Here is a 23,736-nt window from a genome sequence, read left to right on the forward strand (position 1 = left end):
GGGGCCTTTCGGAACAGGTGGATATGTACTGAGATCATGTGACACATAGATTGCACACAGGTGGACTTTGTTTAAATAATTATGTGACTTCTGGAGGTAATTGGTTGCACCAGATCTTATTTAGGGGCTTCATAGCAAAGGGGGTGAATACATATGCACGCACCACTTTTCCATAAGTTATTTTTTTTCATTCCAATTCATAACTATTTTGTGTATGTCCATTACATGAAATCCAAATAAAAATCTATTTAAATTACAGGTTGTAATGCAGCAAAATAGAAAAAACACCAAGGGTGATGAATACTTTTGCAAGGCACTGTACATGTTGCCCTCTGAAAATAGGTTGCCATAATGGTCTTTCATGGTTCAGTACAGTACATACATGTAGAACTAAGGTAATGGAACATGTCCTGTACAATTAAGCAATAATGCCCAATGGGGTGTGTGATATATGGCCAATATAACACGACGAAGGGCTGTTCTTACGCACAACACAACATGGAGTGCTAGGACACAGCCGTGGTATGTTGGCCAAGGTGCCTTATTGCTATTATAAACTGGTTACGAATATAATTATTGCAGTAAAAATACATGTTTTGTCATACCCGTGGTATACGGTCTGATATACGTATTGATATCCTTTCCACTGAGTGTACAAAACATTAATAACACCTTCCTAATATTGAGTTGCAACACCCTTTTGCACTCAGAACAGCCTCAATACAATGGGGCATGGACTCAGAATGGAACGAAAGTGTTCCACAGGGATGCTGGCCCATGTTGACTCCAATGTTTCCTACAGTTATGTCAAGTTGGCTGGATATCTTTTGGGTGGTGGACCATTCTTGATACACACGGGAAACTGTTGAGTGAAATACCCAGCATCTACTACCATACCCTGTTCAAAGGCACGTCAATCTGTTGTCTTGCCCATTCACAATTCATGTCTCAGTTGTCACAAGGCTTCAAAATCCTTCTTTGACCTGTCTCCTTCCCTTCATCTAGACTGATTGAAGTGGATTTAACAAGTGACATCACTAAGGGATCACAGCTTTCACCTGGATTTACCTGGTCAGTCTCTGTGATGGAAATATGATAATGCTTTTTCCACTCAGTGTCTGTAGGAAAGGATATCAGAAGAGGAAAAAGAAAGACAGGCTGATTCTGATCAACTGGCATTTCAGTGACATCATTTTCATGTTGGCTCACCAATTAAAACATTTAAAAAGAAGATAGACATCTTATAGCTTGCGTTCTGTCTCTTTCTAGTATCATCTGTTCTCTCTCTCGCATCTCTCCCCTTTCATCCCTCTCTCTCTAGCCACTAAACTCTGTATGGGGCTGAGCATGAGCAAATGGTGAAATTATTGGAATTGAAAGATGAGTAGTTAATTCCTCCACAACAATGTGGAGCTGATGCGATTTCCCAGCAAACCAAAATTGTTTCTGTGATAATTTTAAAAACTTCCGTTAGGTCACGGCAAATCTTCTCATAACATATACCATTTTGTAGAAACCATTTCCCTGATGTTGCAATAACATTCCTCAGAAACATTTAATATTTTCTTTAAAGGTTCACATAATGTTTCATTAGATTGTGGCAACAGTCTGGTGGGAACATTGTGGGGACATCACAAAAGATATATTCCCAAAATACAAAAACTGTCCAGTTGTGCGGATGATTGCACAATGTTTCTTTTAGGGTACAAAAAGCTAATAAAATGTAGTATGTTATTTGAAGGTTCCCAGAATGTTGTATTAGGTTGTGGTAACATTGTGGGGATATGACAATAGATAGGTTCCAAAAACACTAAACTGTCCAGTTAAAATAATGTTTGTGTCAGGGTGTACAAAACATTCCTTTGATGTTGCAAGAATGTGGACAAAACAGACACTTTTAGTTCTTTAAAGGTTCCCATAACATTTAATTATGTAGTGGGAACAGTGTGTGTACATTACAAGAGATAGGTTACCAAAAAATAATATGCCCATTTGTGATGACATTCATGCAAAATTGAAGTGAGGTTGCAAAATGTTGAAGAATGTTGACATAACTCCTGGTCTAAGTTCCTTAAAGGTTTCTAGAACATTTAATGAAGTTAAAAGGAGTTGTCTGGGATGTTGCAAGAATATTTACATAGGTTGCACAGAACATTCTCACAATGTTGCAAAATGTTTTTTGTAGTAGTATATTTATCACCACAAACCAATGCAGGCTCTAACACCGCACTCAGCGACTGTGTCGGGCCATAATAAAAAATAAAAAAAGGTCATCCAGCGGCAGCGCTCCAAGTGGCCGGTGTTTATAATGTTTTTAATTATGGTCAGATTTCTCCTCCATTTGGCAAATCTGACCAAACTTATATCCTCCTGATTCCTGCTTACAAGCAAAACTCAAACAGGAAGTACCAGTGACATGCTCAATTTGGAAGTGGTTCGATGAAGCAAATGCTAAGCTACAGGACTGTTTTGGAAGAACAGACTGAAATATGTTCTGGGACTCATGCAATGGCATTGAGGTGTTTACCACATTTACAATTTAGTCATTTAGCAGATGCTCTTATCCAGAGCGACTTAGTGCATACATTTTATTACATTTTTAAATACTGGCCCCCCGTGGGAATCGAACCCACATCAGTCACTGGCTTTATTAATAAGTGCATTGGCGACGTTGCCCCCACTGACGGTGTGTCCATATCCCAAATAGAAGCCATGGATTACAGGAAACATCTGCACTGAGATAAAGGCTAGAGATCTCACTTTCAAGGAGTAGGTCACTAACCCGGACGCTTATAAGTAATCGTGCTATGCCCTCCGACAAACCATCGAGGTAAAGCGTCAATGCAGAACTAAGACCAAATCCTACTACACTGGTTCTGACGATCATCGCATGTGGCAGGGCTTGCAAACTATCACGGATTAGAAAGGGAAACACAGCCACGAGCTATCCAGTGACACGAGCCTACCATATGAACAAAATGCCTTTAATGATTGCGTCGAGGCAAGCAACATTGAACCATGCATGAGAGCACCAGCTGTTCCATATGACTGTGTGATCACACTATCCGTAGTCGATATGAGTAAGACCTTTAAACAGAACTAGATGGATTACAAGGACGCATACTCAGAGCATGTGCTGACCTGCTGGCAAGTGTCTTCACTGAGATTTTCAACCTCTCCCTCATGCAGTCTGTAATACCTACATGTTTCAAGCAGACCACCATAGTCCTTGTGCCTAAGAATGTCAAGGTAACCTATCTAAATGACTACCGCCCCATAGCACTCCCATCTGTAGCAATGAAATGCATTGAAAGGCTGGTCATGGCTGACATCAACACCGTCATTCCAGACACTCAGACACCCTGTAACCACTCCAATTTGCATACGACCCCAACATATCCACAGATGACAATCTCTATTGCACTCCACACTTTCCCACTTGGACAAAAGGAACACCTACGTGAGAATGCTGTTCATTGACTACAGCTCAGCATTCAATACCATGGTGCCTTCGAAGCGCATCACTAAGCTAAGGAACCTGGGACTGAACACTTCCCTCTGCAACTGGATCCTGGTCTTCCTGACGGGCTGCCCCCAGGTGGTGAGGAAAGCAACAACACATCTGCCACACTGAACCGCAACACCGGGTTCCCTCAGAGGTGGTGTGCTTAGTCCCCTCCTTTACTCCCTGTTCACCCACAACTGTGTGGCCACGCAACACTCCAACACCATGATTAAACTCCCTGCCAACCAGAACCTCTACACCAGGAGGTGTCAGAAGAAGGCCCAAAAAATTGTCAAAGACTCCAGCCACCCAAATCACAGATACCAATGCACAAAGTCTGCAACCAACCGGACCCTGAACAGCTTCTTTCCCAAGCCATAAAACAAGACTGCTAAATAGCTAATCAAATGACTACCTACATTGACACTTTTTTGCACTAACTCTTGTACTGAGTCTATGCACACACACACTCACACATAATTACACTGACAACACAACACACGCATGGATTAAATAAATAAACAGAACTGGACAGGACAGTCTGTATGCTAGTTGAGAATCTGAATACATTGAAATGAAAGAGTGAATCTGTCTCTGTGTGCTGGTTGATAATCTGAATACATTGAAATTAAGGAATGTATTAGAGTGAATCAGTCTCTAATACCTTTATAAAGGAATGTATGTATTATCCACAACACTGATTACCCCAGTGTTCACTGGGATGGGACAAATATAGGGTTACAAGCAAGTTTGATAAAGTTTTGTAGTAACACCTACTCTCTTACTGACAGAGGCTGACAGCAGGCTGGAATAGTTGGTGAGCGTTTCCAAAAGAAAAATACTTGTCACGGTTGTCGTAAGGATCAGACCAAAACGCAGCGGGAATATGTATACTCATCTTCTTTTTATTTTGAAGGAGAAACAAATAAATACGTATACAAAAAAAGAACAAAACGAAACAGTCCTGTCAGGTGCACAAACACTAAACAGGAACAACTACCCACAAATATCCCACAGAAAAACACCCCTCTTAAATAGGACCTTCAATTAGAAGCAACTAGGAGCAGCTGCTTCCAATTGAAGGTCAACCCCATTAACTAAACATAGAACTAGACATACTAGATAAACATAGAAATATACTAACATAGAACATAAGCCCAACAAACCCCGAAACACTCTAAACAAACACACCCCTGCCACATCCTGACCCAACTACAATAACAAATAACCCCTTTACTGGTCAGGACGTGACAATACTGAGATTTAGTAACTCAGGAAGCCACCCACACCTCCTTCCCATCCTTCCATAATCCTTCAAATCACATGTACTAGCACCTTAAGATCCTTCCCTGCCATAGACATTGGCGTGTTAGAAAGTCACACACACACTTTAGCTGAAGACTAGGCAACTAAGATGTATTGTGGCTGATGGCAGGCTAAACCAAGCGATGACAGGTCACTGGAAGAGGTGGATGGATTCCGTATGTGTTCACTTCATACTTCTGACTTTTGCTCATTAAAACACAAAATACTGCAATTGTGAGAAATGATGTTGGGTTGAAGTGTGTCTTTATGTCCGTGTGAGCTTCTGGATGCCTGTATGGGTCAACAAAGAGGTGAATACAGACGTGTTAAAGAACTTCAACAGTGTCGGTCCTCAAATCTATATCTTCCTTACTCATAAATATTCCACGACTCATCCTATTGGTTTTGTTTGGCCTTTTATGTATTCTGTAGATGAATACTGGACTAGTTTTGAGGGAGATAAAGATCCATCACTGGGAGATGCAAAGTGAGTAGGAGAACTCAGATAACACAACTCCTATCGCATTTTCATTGAAAAAAAATGATTATGTAATAAAAAAAATACTGCCTTTGACGAGTTCTGTGCTGGCACACACACACACATGCACACACACATTCACGCACACACACACACACACACACACACATGCACACACGAACACACGTGCACATACACATTATCCGTTAAGAATCATATACTGTTGAACGTCAATTTGCAACAGTGTTTATCATCTATAGTGGTATACAATGTTGTTTGCATTTTGACTGACTGGTTCGTATGACTGCGTAATGCGTATCACCAACAACCTGACATAGAAACTAGATTTGTAGTGCAGATATATATTGTTACCATAGCAACAGCTGGGACAGCGATGAACAGTGCGAGAATGTTGGGAATATAACATCAATCACCCTAAATGTGCCGATACTGCTGACAAATAAAATTAAATAAACAAGTGAAAAGACCCTAGAAAGTTACACCAATTCTTAACTTAGATTAATAATGTGAAGTAGGTTAATACAAGAAGAAAGATGAGGTTTTCACCTGTGTGTGTATTTGTGCCTGTAAGTGTTTGTAAGTGTGTCTGTGTGCTGTGCCTAATAAACCGTCATAAACCACAGCACTGAGACTTTACAGATGAGACTAAGGAGCTCTAGCCCAGGTCTGTGAATGAGATGGTTCCTGGCATGCTATCCTATCCCCTATGGTCCCATTAAACAACACCTGCCCAGGGAACTCTCTTTAATAGAACAGTTCACTGTCTCAGCAACCAACCAACCAGCAACCTCCTCCCATCCACAGCCCTCTATTCCCTATAGAGTAGGTACCTGCAGCCAGACAACTACTAAACAACCTCTCATCTCATCTCAGCCCACCTCCCTAAAGACCTAAGAACACCTTGGCCCAGCATAACAGCAGGCACGCTATGCCCACAATGACATCCCCACGTCTATCCCTTTTGCTTCCTGTTAAATGGTTCCTGAGATGGGATTCTGCTGTCACATTGGTCTTCAACATCAGGTAAGAACTACAACTCCCTACAGACCACAATAGGAACACGCACATGCAGCCAAGCTCCCAACCACCTCCTCCAACCCACACCCCCTCCCTATAAACCAATTGGAACACCCTGGACCATCACATCCCCTCCCTATAGACCAATAAAAACACCCTGGACCATCCCATCCCTGGCACGATAATACCACGATAACCTCTCTCACAGCAACACACCACGTCTAGCTGTCTGCCTCCCACTCAGAAAGACAGGGTTGTTTAAATGAGTAAAGAGGGGAGGAAAGAGGACTAAGAGGGGAGGAGACGAGGAGAGGAAACAACAATTAAAGGTGTATTCAATCACAGGCACAGCATAGCAGGCTGCAGCGGGACCGAAGGGAGCATTGCCTTCATCACTCCAGCAGAGAAGTCATTATTTCCCCGCCATCCTTTTCGCTGCTCGACGGAATATATTAACTTCACAGCTAGCCAGCCCGCCGCTGTCTTCCTTAGCCCAAGAGTGCCTACATTGCTTGTTTTGAAGAGACGATCGCAATTAGAGTATAGGAAAAAAGGCACACATAAACGCAATGGTGGAACGACTCCACACCCCAACTACCTTGCAGAGAGAGAGAGGGAGAGAAAGAGAGAGAGAGAGTGAAAGAGAGAGAGAGGACATAGAGAGGAGAGAGAGAGAGATGAGAGAGAGAGAAGGAAAGTAGAGGAGCGTCGGCACAAAACAAGTTCCAGTGGCCCCTTGGGGACCCACCACAGAGCAGCACAGCTCAACGTGGAAAAAACATAATCAGCAGCAGCAAAACTGCCTCTCAAAGCACACTCAGAAAGCAAATGGCTGCTTAAAATACACTGGGTTGGCAGATGGACTTCCAGTAACTGTCGAAGAATGAGAGCGAGAACATCATCCACTCATGTCTTCTCCTTTTGAGATTGAGATTCAAATGAGACATCCCCAATCTCTTTTTACTTTTATCTCCAACAGTGCACAGACCATAGACAGAATGCATCACATCCATATCAGCCATAGTGAGTTTACCATAGAAATATACTGCTCAAAAAAATAAAGGGAACACTTAAACAACACATCCTAGATCTGAATGAAAGAAATAATCTTATTAAATACTTTTTTCTTTACATAGTTGAATGTGCTGACAACAAAATCACACAAAAATAATCAATGGAAATCCAATTTATCAACCCATGGAGGTCTGGATTTGGAGTCACACTCAAAATTAAAGTGGAAAACCACACTACAGGCTGATCCAACTTTGATGTAATGTCCTTAAAACAAGTAAAAATGAGGCTCAGTAGTGTGTGTTGCATCCACGTGCCTGTATGACCTCCCTACAACGCCTGGGCATGCTCCTGATGAGGTAGCGGATGGTCTCCTGAGGATTCTCCTCCCAGACGTGGACTAAAGCATCCGCCAACTCCTGGACAGTCTGTGGTGCAACGTGGCGTTGGTGGATGGAGCGAGACATGATGTCCCAGATGTGCTCAATTGGATTCAGGTCTGGGGAACGGGCGGGCCAGTCCATAGCATCAATGCCTTCCTCTTGCAGGAACTGCTGACACACTCCAGCCACATGAGGTCTTGCATTGTCTTGCATTAGGAGGAACCCAGGGCCAACCGCACCAGCATATGGTCTCACAAGGGGTCTGAGGATCTCATCCCGGTACCTAATGGCAGTCAGGCTACCTCTGGCGAGCACATGGAGGGCTGTGCGGCCCCCCAAAGAAATGCCACCCCACACCATGACCGACCCACCACCAAACCGGTCATGCTGGAGGATGTTGCAGGCAGCAGAACGTTCTCCACGGCGTCTCCAGACTCTGTCACGTCTGTCACGTGCTCAGTGTGAACCTGCTTTCATCTGTGAAGAGCACAGGGCACCAGTGGCGAATTTGGCAATCTTGGTGTTCTCTGGCAAATGCCAAACGTCCTGCACGGTGTTGGGCTGTAAGCACAACCCCCACCTGTGGACGTCGGGCCCTCATACCACCCTCATGGAGTCTGTTTCTGACCGTTTGAGCAGACACATGCACATTTGTGGCCTGCTGGAGGTCATTTTGCAGGGCTCTGGCAGTGCTTCTCCTGCTCCTCCTTGCACAAAGGCTGAGGTAGCGGTCCTGCTGCTGGGTTGTTGCCCTCCTGCGGCCTCCTCCACGTCTCCTGATGTACTGGCCTGTCTCCTGGTAGCGCCTCCATGCTCTGGACACTACGCTGACAGACACAGCAAACCTTCTTGCCACAGCTCACATTGATGTGCCATCCTGGATGAGCTGCACTACCTGAGCCACTTGTGTGGGTTGTAGACTCCGTCTCATGCTACCACTAGAGTGAAAGCACCGCCAGCATTCAAAAGTGACCAAAACATCAGCCAGGAAGCATAGGAACTGAGAAGTGGTCTGTGGTCCCCACCTGCAGAACCACTCCTTTATTGGGGGTGTCCAGCTAATTGCCTATAATTTCCACCTGTTGTCTATTCCATTTGCACAACAGCATGTGCAATTTATTGTCAATTAGTGCTGCTTCCTAAGTGGACAGTTTGATTTCACAGAAGTGTGATTGACTTGGAGTTACATTGTGTTGTTTAAGTGTTCCCTTTATTTTTTGAGCAGTGTATAATCAAATAGATCATATTTCTATAAAGAGAATTCATTAAAAATGCAGTCATCAAAAGGGCTTTGGTCATACTTGTCATTACGTTTCTATGCTTCAGACCACATCATATTCAGCACACTATATTACGGTTTACATATAAACAACGCCTTTCGTAAACTACATCTCTGCATTTCAAAACATCTGATTCATGCTTTGTAAATGAATATAAATGCATTGTTGATGTATATTTGTTTGACTATGGCATGCAGTTTGTTCCGTTTATCCAACTCTGCTGGATTAATCTACTCCATATTCCTGAAGACGGCTAAAGCTTGTAATTCCATATTTAGCATAATCTACATAATTTAATGAATAGTACTGCTGGATTTCACTTTCAGTTACAATGCAATACATTTTACGGAGATTCTGCTTAGCTTAGCTATTGCATAATGCCTGCCTTGTTGAGACAAATCTGAAGACTATGTCAAGACATGTTATAATAACATACACTCATGAATAGCATGATTATGCCTCACCTCAAAACAAGTGGATACAAAACAACAGTATTGGTCAAATCTTAATTTGGCTAGACTAGATATACGTGTCATGTCTATAATTTTATGTGGAAGAGGATGTGTATTTGTTTTTGTGTTGTAATCTTGAAGCTGAATAAATAAACTATACTGTATATAAAAATAAATACACTATACTCCATATAGAAATAAATACACTATACTGTATATAGAAATAAACACACTATGCAGTATATAGAAATAAATACACAATACTGGATATATAAAGAAATACATAGGGTAATGATATGGTTATGGATGCCGTCTGTTTCATGTCACTCAGCGACAGTAATGCCTCTATGATAGCTCAGAGAGGAGAGAGGAGACGAGGAAAGAGGAGAGGAAAGAGGAGAAGAGTGAGGAGAGGAGGAGAGGAAAGAGGAGATGAGGCGAGGAGAGGAGGAGAGGAAAGAGGAGAGACCAGTAAAAAAGCACATCAGAAACCGGAAAATACCATCCAACCTGGAACTGAGTGAGTAACGTTCAGTCTAAAGCTACTTCTAAAGTCAAAATACTGGACACATAAAGAAATACATAGGGTAATGATATGGTTATGGATGCCGTCTGTTTCATGTCACTCAGCGACAGTAATGCCTCTATGATAGCTCAGAGAGGAGAGAGGAGACGAGGAAAAGGAGAGGAAAGAGGAGAAGAGTTAGGAAAGGAGGAGAGGAAAAAGGATAGGAGGAGAGGAAAGAGGAGATGAGGTGAGGAGAGGAGGAGAGGAAAGAGGAGAGACCAGTAAAAAAGCACATCAGAAACCTGAAAATACCATCCAACCTGGAACTGAGTGAGTAACGTTCAGTCTAAAGCTACTTCTAGTCAAAAAGAAAAAAAACATTACAGTAAACACTGAATGCTTTAAGGCTACCAAGCTTGCTAGAACAACTTCAATTTGCGCCGCAGTGAGAGGAGTGAGCCCAACAACGGCAGCAGAGTTTCACAGCCTCCCCCACCCAAATTCAGAGTACAAAAATAAACTCCTCATGGACAATCCAGAGAAACTTTTTGCAGACTACTACAAAAAAGGGACCGTAAACAACTTAATCTTCCATAAAGACCATCCCCTGGTATGGTACAGAGCTACATTGCCTTCAGAAAGTATTCACATTCCTTGACCTTTTCCACATTTTGTTGTGTTACAGCTTGAATTTAAAATTGATTAAATATACACTACAGTTCAAAAGTTTGGAGTCACATTTTGAAAGAAAAGCACATTTTTGGTCTATTAAAATAACATCAAATTGATCAGAAATTTACAACTACGACCTGGCCTCATTTACAACTACGACCTGGCCAAGATAAAGCAAAGCAGTGTGACACAAACAACAACACAGTTACACATGGAATAAACGAACGTACAGTCAATAACACAATAGAAAAAGTCTATATACTGTGTGTGCAAATGGCATGTGGAGGTAAGGCAATAAATAGGCCATAGTAACGAAGTAATTACAATTTAGCAAATTAACACTGCAATGATGGATGTGCAGATGATGATGTGCAAGCAGAAATACTGGTGTGCAAAAGAGCAAAAAAGTAATAAAAAAAAACAATATAGGGATAACTGGTAGATTGGATGGGCTATTTACAAATGGACTGTGTACAGCTGCAGCGATTGGTAAGCTGCTCAGATAGCTGATGCTTAAAGTTAGTGAGGGAGATATAAGTCTCCAACTTCAGTGATTTTTGCAATTTGTTCCAGGCAGAGAACTGGAAGGAAAGGTGGCCAAAGATGGTGTTGGCTTTGGGGATGACCAGTGAGATATACCTGCTGGAGCGCGTGCTACGGGTGGGTGTTGCTATGGTGACCAGTGAGCTGAGATAATGCGGGGCTTTACCTAGAAAATACTTATAGATGACCTGGAGCCAGTGGGTTTGGCAACGAATATGAAGCGAGGGCCAGCCAACAAGAGCAGTGGTAGGTGGTATATGGGTCTTTGGTGACAAAACGGATGGCACTGTGATAGACTGCATCCAATTTGCTGAGTAGAGTGTTGGAGGCTATTTTGTAAATGACATCGAAGTCGAGGATCGGTAGTATAGTCAGCTTTACGAGGGTATGTTTGGCATCGTTAGTGAAGGAGGCTTTGTTTGGAAATTGGAAGCCGATTCTAGAATTAATTTTGGATTGAAGATGTTTAATATGAGTCTGGAAGGAGAGATTACAGTCTAACCAGACACCAAGGTATTTTTAGTTGTCCACATATTCTAAGTCAGAACCATCCAGAGTAGTGATGCTCGTCAGACGGGCGGGTGCGGGCAGCAATCGGTTGAAAAGCATGCATTTAGTTTTACTAGCGTTTAAGAGCAGTTGGAGGCCACGGAAGGAGTGTTATATGGTATTGAAACTTGTCTGAAGGTTTGTTAACATAGTGTCCAAAGAAGGGCCAGATGTATACAGAATTTTGTCATCTGAGTAGAGGTGGATCAGAAAATCACCAGCAGCAAGAGCAACTTCGGTGACATATATAGAGAAAAGAGTCAGCCCGAGAATTGAACCCTGTGGTACCCCCATAGAGACTGCCAGAGGTCCGGGCAACAGGCCCTCCGATTTGACACACTGAACTCTATCTGAGAAGTAGTTGCTGAACCAGGCGAGGCAGTCATTTGAGAAAACAAGGCTGTTGAGTCTGCCGATAAGAATATGGTGATTGACAGAGTCGAAAGCCTTGGCCAGGTCGATGAAGACGGCTGCACAGTACTGTCTTCTATTGATGGGGGTTATCGTAGAGAGGGGATCAAAGCCCAGCGTGTTGATTTATTATAACTCAAAACAGTAAAGGAAAAATAACAAAGCGAAAAACGAACGAGAACAGTTCTGTCAGGTACATAAACTAAACAGAAGACAACTACCCACAAACACAGGTGAAAAAAAACCCTACTTAAGTATAATCTCCAATTAAAGACAACGAGGACCAGCTGCCTCTAATTGGAGATCATCCCAAAAAACAACAACATAGAAATATTAAAAACTAGAACCTAAACATAGATATACAAAACATAGAAAAACACAAAACACCCCCTGTCACGCCCTGACCTACTGTACCATAGAAAATAACATCTTACTATGGTCAGGACTTGACACGTTTAGTACCTTGAGCGTGGCTGAGCTGCACCTGTGACCAGCTCGGAAACCGGATCACAGAGCTGAGAAGGTACGGTGGGATTCGAAATGGTCAGTGATCTGTTTGTTAACTTGGCTTTTGAAGACTTTAGAAAGGCAGGGCAGGATGAATATAGGTCTGTAACAGTTTTGGTCTAGAGTGTCACCCCTTTGAAGAGGGGGATGACCACAGCATCTTTCCAATCTTTAGGGATCTCGGGCGATACGAATGAGAGGTTGAACAGGCTGGTTAGAACATCTGCTATCTGGATTTGGGTGAAGGAGAAGCTGGGCAGGCTTGGGCAAGTAGCTGCGGGGGGTGCGGAGCTGTTGGCCGGTGTTGGGGTAGCCAGGAGGAAAGCATGGCCAGCCGTAGAGAAATGCTTATTGAAATTCTCGGTTATCATGGATTTATCGTTGGTGACAGTGTTTCCTAGCCTCAGTGCAGTAGGCAGCTGGGAGGAGATACTCTTATTCTCCATGGACTTTACAGTGTCCCAAAACTTTTTTGGAGTTAGAGCTACAGGATGCACATTTCTGTTTGAAAAAGCTAGCCTTTGCTTTCCTAACTGACTGTGTGTATAGGATCCTGACTTCCCTGAAAAGTTGCATATCGTGGGGAGTATTCGATGCTAGTGCAGTCCGCCACAGGATGTTTTTGTGCTGGTCGAGGGCAGTCAGGTCTGGAGTGAACCAAGGGCTATATCTGTTCTTAGTTCTACATTTTTTTTGAAAGGGGCATGCTTATTTAAGATGGTGAGGAAATTACTTTTAAAGAATGACCAGACATCCTCTACTGACGGGATGAGGTCAATATCCTTCCAGGATACCCGGGCCAGGTCGACTAGAAAGGCCTGCTCGCAGAAGTGTTTTTGGGTGCGTTTGACAGTGATTGACCAGTCGTTTGACCGCGGACGCATAGCGGATGAGGGCAATGAGGCAGAGATTGCTGAGCTCCTGATTGAAAACAGCAAAGGTGTACTGGGAGGGCAAGTTGGTCAGGAAAATATCTATGAGGGTGCCCATGTTTATGGATTTAGGGTTGTACCTGGTGGTTTCCTTGATAATTTGTGTGAGATTGAGGGCATCTAGCTTAGATTGCAGGACTGCCGGGGTGTTAAGCATATCCCAGTTTAGGTCACCTAACAGAACAAACTCTGAAGATAGATGGGGGGCAATCACTTCACATATGGTGTCCAGGGCACAGCTGGGAGCTGAAGGGGGTCTATAACAGGCGGCAACGGTGATTTTTTTTTTAAATTACGAGCTCGAACTGTTTGGGCATAGACCTGGAAAGTATGACAGGACTTTGCAGGCTATCTCTGCAGTAGATTGCAACTCCGACGGATAATGTTGTAGTTGGGGATGGAAATCTCAGAATTTTTGGTGGCCTTCCTAAGCCAGGACTCAAACATTATATTTTTAGTAATTTAGCAGACGCTCTTATCCAGACATGGCAAGGACATCAGGGTTGGCGGAGTGTGCTAAAGCAATGAGTAAAACAAACTTAGGGAGGAGGCTTCTGATGTTAACATGCATGAAACCAAGGCTTTTACGGTTACAGAAGTCAACAAATGAGAGCTCCTAGGGACACGCAGGGCCTGGGTTAACCTCCACATCACCCGAGGAGCAGAGGAAGAGTACGATGAGGATAGATTCAGGGCATAATGTACAGACGGTATGGTAGAGTATGGTAGAGTATGGGGAAAAGTGGAGATAAACGTAGGCATTTGGTGATGATAAGAGAGATTGCATCTCTGGACGCACTAGTTATGCTGGGTGAGGTCACCGCATGTGTGGGATGTGGAACAAAAGAGGTATCTGAGGCATGTTGAGTGGGACTAGGGGCTCCGCTGTGAATTAAAACAATGATAACGATCCTAAACAACAGTATACAAGGCATACTGACATTAGAGAGAGACATAAAGCGAGGCATAAAGCAATCACATGTGTTGATTGGGAGAGCTAGCTAAGACAAAAACAGGTAAGACAACAACAGATAATCAGCTAAGACAACAACAGGTAAAATGGCGATGAATGGGCAGAGAGGGTCATTTAACTACAAACAGGGCCTGAGTTTTAGGCTGGGGCCGACAGATAAACAAAATAAACAAAAATGGAGTAGCGTGATTAACGAACAGTCCAGCAGGCATCAGCTACGTAGCCAAGTGATCATAGGGTCCAGTGAACAGCAATAGATGAAACAGGGAAGCCGCTAGGTAGTCGTTACTACGATAGCAAGTGGGAGACATGGCGTTAAAAAAAAAAGGTTAGCTGGCTGGGGCTAGTAGAAGCATCTGCTCCGACATCCGGCAAAGGCCGGTTGAGGGCACAAGGGATGGAATTATGTTGGCAGACCAGTCGTGATGGAACTGTGGGGCTCCGTGTCGACAAAGGGTCCAGGCCATTTGGCAAAAAAGGTATTGTAGCTGGAGTAATTTCAGTGAACAGCAATAGATGATTGCTAGCCGGGAGATGAGCCTGGCTCGCGGCTAACTGGTGCTAGCTTCAGGACAAGGGTTTTAGCCACTGTAGCCACTCGGTAGCAGCTAGCTAGCAGCGATGATCTGATGCAAATGTCCAGAGTTACGACAAGAATCTGGTGGTATAGTGGATTCTAGTCGTGTTAGTGAAGAGTCAGGATGGCATTCGCTGTGTAGTCGAGTGATCATAGGGTCCACTGAGCAGGCCGGGAGATGGGCCTGGCTCAAGGTTAGCTTCGGGGCTGGGCCACTCGGTGGTAGCTAGCTAGCTGCGACGATCAGGAGTAATGGTCCAGGGCTTACGGCAGGATTCCGGCATTGTAGTGGAGAAAAACAGTCCAATATATAGAGAGTTGATAACGCGCCGTGCAGACTGGCAGGCTGGCAAGTATTATCCAGGCTAAAAGCAGCTGGTGTCTGTGCTAAAGGTAAAGGCCGCTAGCAGTGGCTAACAATGACTAAATAGCTAGTAGCTAGTAGCTAATTAGCTGGTTAGCTTCTGATGGAGGTTCTGGAGGTAAAATAAATAGCATATCCGTATCACTTTGGGTGAGGCAGGTTGCCGGAAGGTATATTTCATTTAAAAATGGTAAAAGAGATTGAAAATATATTGAAATATATACAAAAAAATACTAAAAATACAAAATTTACTCGGGAGAACGACAAACAACCTCTGCACTGCTACGCAATCTTGGAATCACGTTGTGTTAGCTAATCCAAGTTTATAATTTTAAAAGGCTAATCGATCATTAGAAAACCCTTTTGCAATTATGTTAGCACAGATGAAAACTGTTGTTCTGAATAAAGAAGCAATTAAACGGGCCTTCTTTAGACTAGTTGAGTATCTGGAGCAACAGCATTTGTGGGTTCAATTACAGGCACAAAATGGCCAGAAACAAAGACCTTTCTTCTGAAACTCGTCAGTCTATTCTTGTTCTGAGAAATGAAGGCTATTCCATGAGAGAAATTGCCAAGAAACTGAAGATCTCGTACAACGCTGTGTACTATTCCCTTACCAGAACAGTGCAAACTGGCTATAACCAGAATAGAAAGAGGAGTGGGAGGCCCCAGTGCACAACTGAGCACGTGGACAAGTACATTAGAGTGTCTAGTTTGAGAAACAGATGCCTTACAAGTCCTCAACGGGCAGCTTCATTAAAATGTCCTATAAGCTATGTACAGTGCTCTGACAATGTGCAAATAGTAGAATGTACAAATGATGGGGGGAATCAATAGATAGGTTATATTTACATTGGTGTTTCTGACCCAAATTTTCTTGTGGCAGCAGGTCACACATTTTGCTGCTGAAAAACACCAGTCTCAACGTCAACAGTGAAGAGGCGACTCCAGGATGCTGGCCTTCTAGGCAGAGTTGCAAAGAAAAAGCAATTTCTCAGACTGGCCAATAAAAATAAAAGATTAAGATGGGCAAAAGAACACAGACAATGGACAGAGGAACTCTTCCTAGGAGGCCAGCATCCCGGAGTCACCTATTCACTGTTGACGTTGAGACTGGTGTTTTGTGGGTACTATTTACCTTCTTAGGGCTAGGCCCCATTTTTCTCCACTTCCTGTCTGAATGACATGCTCAAAGTAAACTACCTGTAGCTCAGGCCTGAAGCCAGGATATGCATATAATTGGTACCATTGGAAAGAAAACACTTTGAAGTTTGCAGAAATGTTTTAATAATATAGGAGAATATAACACAATTGATATGGTAGGAGAAAATCCAAAGAAAAACCTAACAGATTTTTTTTTGAGAGAGACCATCCTCTTAGAATTGCAAGAGAAAGGTCATATTGAAAATTAGCTCCCTGGATGCAATTCCTATGGCTTCCACAGGGTGTCAGCAGTCTATGTTCAAGGTTTCATGCTTGAAACTTCAAAAAACGAATAAGAAATTTCAGTTTCAGTACAGGGACACAGTCTTGGAAATTTGTGTTTGTGAGCCATGAAGACATTACGCATCTGCTAATATCGGTTTCCCATTGAACATACTTCTTTCCGAAATAAATATTATAGTTTGATTACATTTTATGGTATCTGAGGAGTAAATTTAAATGTATTTTGACTTGTTAAAACAAAGTTTAGGGGTAGATTTTCAAACTGTTTCTCTGCATATTGAACGAGTAGATTACTCAAATCGATGGTGCCAACTAAACAGACTTTTTGGGATATAAAGAAGTATTTTATCTAACAAAATGACACTACATGTTATAGCTGGGACCTTTTGGATGACAAATCAGAGGAAGTGAATATTTAATCGTTGTTTGTGAATGTATGAAACCTGTGCCGGTGGAAAAATATTTTGATGTGGAGCGCCGTCCTCAAACAATCACAGGGTATGTTTTCGCTGTAAGAGCTACAGTGCAGTTCGATTAACAAGAATGAAAGCTTACTGTCACGCCCTGACCTGAGAGAGACGGTTTGTTTCTCTATGTGGTTAGGTCAGGGTGTGGGGTGGGTATTCTATGGTGTCTATTTCTTTGTGTTGACCCGAGTATGGTTCCTAATCAGAGGCAGCTGTCTATCGTTGTCTCTGTTTAGGAGTCATATTTAGGCAGCCTTTCCCCACCTGTAGTTGTGGGATCTTATTTTTGTACTGCTTGTTAAGCTTGCAAGACATTACGGTCATTATCATTGTTTGTTCTTTTGTTTGTAGTGTTCTTGTTTAAAATAAATACAACGATGAACACTTACCACGCTGCACCTTGGTCTACTCCTTTGGACGGTCGTGACAGAAGATCTCACCACCAAAGGACCAAGCAGCGTGGGCCGAATGACTGGACCTGGGAGGAAATCCTGGATGTGGCAGGACCCTGGAAAAGGCCTGGGGAGTATCACCGCACGCAGGAGGAGATAGAGGCGGTGGTACCCCCCGTTCACCAGCGCAGCACAGTTTGTCCTGTACCAGCGCTCCGCCCTTGCTGGGCGAAAATAACCATCCAGCCAGGACGGGGTGTGCCAGCCCTAAGCTCCAGACCTCCAGTGCGTCTCCATAGCCCAGTACGTCCTGTGCCTGCTCCTCGCACTCTCCCTCCAATGCGCCTCCAGAGCCCAGTACGTCCTGTGCCTGCTCCGCGCACTCTCCCTCCAGTGCGCCACCATAGCCCAGTGCGTAATGTGCCTGCTACTCGCACTCTTCCTTCAGTATGCCTCCATAGCCCAGTACGGCCGGTGCCTGCTTTGAGCACTCGGTCCTCAGTGCGTCTCCCCAGTCCGGTGAGACCTGGTCCAGCTCCACGAATAAAGCCTCCAGTGATAATCTATGGTCCGAAGCCTGTAGAGATGATCCATGGCACGAAGCCTCTAGTGATGATCCATGGCGCGGAGCCTGTAGGGATAATCCATGGCACGAAACCTGTAGGGATAATCCATGGCCCGGCACCTGTAGAGATGATCCATGGCACGAAGCCTCCAGTGATGATCCATGGCACAGAACCTGTATTGATGATCCAAGGCATGGAGCCTGCAACAACTGTGCCTAGTCCGGAACCTACAATGACGCTCTCCAGTCCGGAGCCTCCGGCGACACTTCTCAGTCCGGAGCCTCCGGCGACGCTTCTCAGTCCGGAGCCTCCAGCGACGCTCCTCAGTCCGGAGCCTCCAGCGACGCTCCTCAGTCCGGAGCCTCCAGCGACGCTCCTCAGTCCGGAGCCTCCAGCGACGCTCCTCAGTCCGGAGCCTCCAGCGACGCTCCTCAGTCCGGAGTGATCAACGGCGGTCTGCAGCCCAGAGTCTTCAACGGCGGTCTGCAGCCCAGAGTCTTCAACGGCGGTCTGTAGCCCAGAGTCTTCAACGGCGGTCTGCAGCCCAGAGTCTTCAGCAGCGGCCTTCAGCCCAGAGTCCTCAGCGGCAGTTGGCGGTCCTAAGGCCCCGGCAATGATCCACGGTCTGGTTCCTCCGGCGACACAGAAGCGGGGGGATCAGCGGGCGGTGTGGGCCTGCGCCCTGAACCAGAGCCGCCGCCAAGTATTAGATGCCCACCCGCACCCTCCCCTATAGGTTCAGGATTGCGGCCGGGAGTCCGCAATCCTGTCATGCCCTGACCTGAGAGAGACGGTTTGTTTCTTTATGTGGTTAGGTCAGGGTGTGGGGTGGGCATTCTATGGTGTCTATTCCTTTGTGTTGAGCCGAGTATGGTTCCTAATCAGAGGCAGCTGTCTATCGTTGTCTCTGATTAGGATTTCTTTTTTTTACATTTTAGTCATTTTAGTAGACGCTCTTATCCAGAGCGACTTACAGTAATGAATGCATACATTTCATACATTTCATTTCATGCATTTTTTTTGTACTGGTCCCCCAGTGTGGAATCATACTTAGGCAGCCTTTCCCACCTGCAGTTGTGGGATCTTATTTTTGTACTGCTTGTTAAGCCTGTAAGACGTTACGGTCGTTATCATTGTTTATTCTTTTGTTTGCAGTGTTCTGGTTTAAAATAAATACAACGATGAACACTTACCAGGCTGCACCTTGGTCTACTCCTTTGGACGGTCGTGACACTTAGAGCCGATATAAGACACTTATATGTACATAAATGTTTAAAATCCATAATATTTATGATTATTTATTTGAATTGCGCGCCATCCAGTTTCACCGGAAGTTGTCCCACTAACGGGACACCAATACTTATTAACGTCCTTTGAGATACTGTATGTTGGTTTTTCCTAAATTTTAGTAGTTACCGGTAACTCTCAACAGTAAGTTGAGTCCCGACTGTGTTCGTAAATTCCAATAATTGTGTACAGATCCTTGCGTCATGTGGCCGTGCATTACCATACTAAAACATGAGGCGATGGCGGCGGATGAATGGCATGACAAGGGGCCACAGGATCTGGTCACGCTATCTCTGTGCATTCAAATTGCCATCGATACAATTCAACTGTGTTCATTGTCCGTAACTTATGCCTGCCCATACCATAACCCCACCGCCACCATGGGGCACTCTGTTCACAATATCAAATTGCTCGCCCACACATTGCCATACACCTGGTCTGCAGTTTTGTGGCTGGTTAGATGCGGGACTCCTATCCCTTCTGTCATAACATTGCCCTCTGGGTTTTCTATGCACCATCCCCCTACCTACCTCCTCCCACCCAGGCCCTGTGAGAGGGGTCGTAAAATTCCGAAGGGGAATGTCCTGCCTCACAGGCCACAGTATAAAGAGACAGAGAGTGTTTTCATGGAGAGAACAAAGGATTCTTCCACCTCACAGAATTGGAGAACTGAATGACATTCATGTTCTGGAGAAGGTATAAAAGATCGATGAAGAATCCAGCTACGAACTGGTCCGCTTGGTACAATTTTGTGAAGCTCATTAGACACAATATGGCCATATTACCAAACTAAGGTTTATATACTAGCCTCAGCTATGGGACTTACATCTAAATGGTTGTACCAAACGTATCAATAAGGATAAAGCTATTTGGAATATGTTGAGACGCTATGTACTGATGTTAATGTGAGAGAATTGTATTTCTGTTCAAAAGCTTAACTAAGTCATCGGCACGCCCCCAGGGACACAGACAGGACAAGGCGTCATGTGACAAGCCTTCTCTATGTTCAGTATAAAACCTCCACCCAGAATTTCTTTCTGGAGACCAGGCCTCCACTCCATTACGAGTTGGCCAATAGGTTTGACCATGCATCCCTCTACTGAAGTTTAACCATACCACGTGGTTAAACTTTTAGACTATCGATACTGACAGAATAATAACAAGTCTCTGATATTAATTAATAGTCTGCAGCTAGAAATTCGATATCATTGAACGCGAAGACCGACGAAACATCCATTCTATAACGACATTAATGAATGTCGCTTTGAAAGATCCATTCTAACCAAGAGAGAGAGAACGCGGTCAAAAACTCTCCAACAGGACAAAAAACTCTCCAACAAGGATCCCGACAACAAACTGAGCGTAAATATATATTGATTGCAATTGTTCCCGAATGAGTGAGCGTTCATGTGCAAAGGATTAGCATATCAATTGTTAATATTTATCAACTCTGTTGTGCCTTCTCCGCTGCCCCCAACACCTTGTTTGTTTAACAAGCCGCCATGCCGGTTTAGCCCACTAGGGCACATTACTCTACCATTTCTTTGTGACAATAACTACTGTTTGTATGCTTTCTGTGAATTACTTTGTTTAGTAAATCAATTATTTTAAGACAGTTGATGTATGGATGACTTAGTGAAGACTGGGTTCGTGCAGATACAACAATTTACGACGTTTGGAATGAGACTGGACGAGGTAAAATACAGCATTTAAACCAGAAGATAATCGGTCAGATACTATAATATAGTATATAATGTTATAATATAGGAAAGTTATATTAGGAAAATTATAACTTTGTAATCTGAATATTTTCCTTGGTGCCCCGATCTCCTAGTTAATTACAGTTAAACGAGTAATCAGTTTAATCGCGTAATAATAATTACAGGGAGTTATTTGATAAATTTGTCTTCAGTTTAATGGTGCCGAAAGACACGACACTTCCTTTCTTGTTTTTTGTCGTTGTTGTTTAGTTTATTATTTATTTCACTTGCTTTGGCTTTGTAAATACATTTCCCATGCCAATAAAGCCCCTTTGAATTGAGAGAGAGAGAGACAGAGAGAGTGTGTGTGTGTCCTTGTGTGATTCCGTCCTTCAAGCCCCACTTTCTTTTGTTCTATCATTCTCAAATACGACCTGAACATTAGCGGGATGGAGTGATGACAGGAGGAGGAGAGAAAGACAGTAAATACTGAAATCCAGTTTAATCACATCTCTCACACTAGCTGAAGCGACAATACACTCCTCGTATGACGTTATGGGCTAGTCACAGTTCTGGTAATGAGAATATGGGGCCGCCATTGAAAACGAAGGTCATGAAATATAGCATGACTTTGGGTTTCACTGGGAAATTACATGAGAAAATCATTGATAGAGTTGTATCCATGCAGAGGATGTTCTCACTCTCATTCTTCGACCGTTACTGGAAGTCCATCTGCCAACCCAGTGTATTTTAAGCAGCCATTTGCTTTCTGAGTGTGCTTTGAGAGGCAGTTTTGCTGCTGCTGATCATGTTTTTTCCACGTTGAGCTGTGCTGCTCTGTGGTGGGTCCCCAAGGGGCCACTGGAACTTGTTTTGTGCCGATGCTCCTCTACTTTCATTCTCTCTCTCTCCTCTCGCTCTCATATCTCTCTCTCTTCTATCTCTCCTCTCTTTCTCTCTCTCACTCTCTCACTCTCTCACCCTCTTATTTTCCTGCAGTGAAATGTGGTGTTTAAGGAACCCCTCAGATTAACATGTAATAAATCAATACATCAAGAACATAAAGGAGGCATTGAGAGCAGCCGTTGATGCGAAAGGAGTATAGATGGAGGATGAGACACAAACACACACATAAGCACACACACAAGCACACACACAAGCACACAAAAGCAAACACACGCAAAGGAAAGAGTGGGATGATTCTCACAGCCCTCTGACCTCACTGCAGTAATAACATGCCTATCATAATTTCCTCACTGTAATTGCTCTCGGAGTCACAGTAGGCCACACGGAGGGAGCACGGAGGGAGAACGGAGTACACAAACACACAGAATCGGAGCCAGGAGCACCTGCTACTAGTGGAGCCATATGACCTCCCTCCCCCTTCTTGCTCACACCATGTGAGACTCCTTCCTCCCTTCCTCAGCCCTCTCCCTCCTCACCCCTCTCCCCTCCCCCGCCTCAGCCCTCCCCCACACTCCAGGTTTCCCGTGTCCTGCTCCCTATCCCCTCACAGAGGACTGGCTTCCTAACACATACTGTAGGGACAGTAAGGCTAAGACCTTCCCTTCCTTAACCCTCCTGTTGGGTTCGTTTCATGTTAATTCATTCTGTGTTCTCTGTCCAAAATGACCGCCCCATTATAGCTGATTATAAATCCATAATAATACATATATTATCACCTAATGTTGTGTTAGATCTTTTCATCAACTTAAGTTATTGTGAACATTACACATTTTGAACTTCTATTTGCTATTTATGGCTTGTTGGCCTCATTGACCTGAGCTCATACAACTAGTTTTTGAGTAAAAAAAACATTATTTTGACTAGAACAAATACTCAGATGAAACATATTGTGCTATTTATCACAGACTACTTTGTGTCAAAGTTTAACAAGGACTCTCTCCTCCTCACCAGTGTAATGATCAAAGATATGATCAAGAGCCTCACATACAGTTTATCGTTTTGTTATTGTGCTGCCACAGAATGAATTGTGAGCAGGCCTCAAAAAAGCTTTCTATACCAGAACTGCGAGAAAAGTTCTATATATTATTGAAACAATGTTGTGATTGTTTGTGAGAATGCCAACAAGTGTGGTTCCAGTGGGGGAAAGATTCTATTGGGGAAAGGTTCCTGTGGGGGTTGCCATGGAAGCCAAGAAGGGGAGTGAGGTAGGTGTGTGTGTGTGTGTGTGTGTGTGTGTGTGTGTGTGTGTGTGTGTGTGTGTGTGTGTGTGTGTGTGTGTGTGTGTGTGTGTGTGTGTGTGTGTGTGTGTGTGTGTGTGTGTGTGTGCTCAAACACACATGCATGTGGGGGTCTGGGAGAGGAAGTGTGTCCATCTGATGAATGGGCATGAAGAAAATTGTATACACTAAATGTAGTCTCACCCA

The 23,736-nt window shown here is 43.8% G+C and overlaps 1 protein-coding gene across 13 annotated transcripts in view; it reads right to left on the reverse strand.

Moving 5' to 3' along the window:
- LOC106611148 (neurexin-1a) overlaps positions 1-23,736 on the reverse strand; it is a 778,513-nt gene that overhangs the window by 264,517 nt on the left and 490,260 nt on the right. Inside the window, exon 22 of one of the 13 annotated variants that reach the window (XM_045724943.1) lies at positions 4,670-5,101. The exons of the other annotated variants lie outside the window; for them this stretch is intronic. Within the exon in view, the coding sequence (XP_045580899.1) occupies positions 5,000-5,101 (102 nt within the window). The 3' untranslated portion in view covers positions 4,670-4,999. Of the gene's footprint in view, positions 1-4,669; positions 5,102-23,736 lie in introns of those variants that run through there. 13 annotated transcript variants of the gene reach the window in all.

This window comes from Salmo salar, chromosome ssa01, assembly GCF_905237065.1.
Source record: "Salmo salar chromosome ssa01, Ssal_v3.1, whole genome shotgun sequence".
In the NCBI taxonomy this organism is placed as follows: Eukaryota; Metazoa; Chordata; class Actinopteri; order Salmoniformes; family Salmonidae; genus Salmo; species Salmo salar.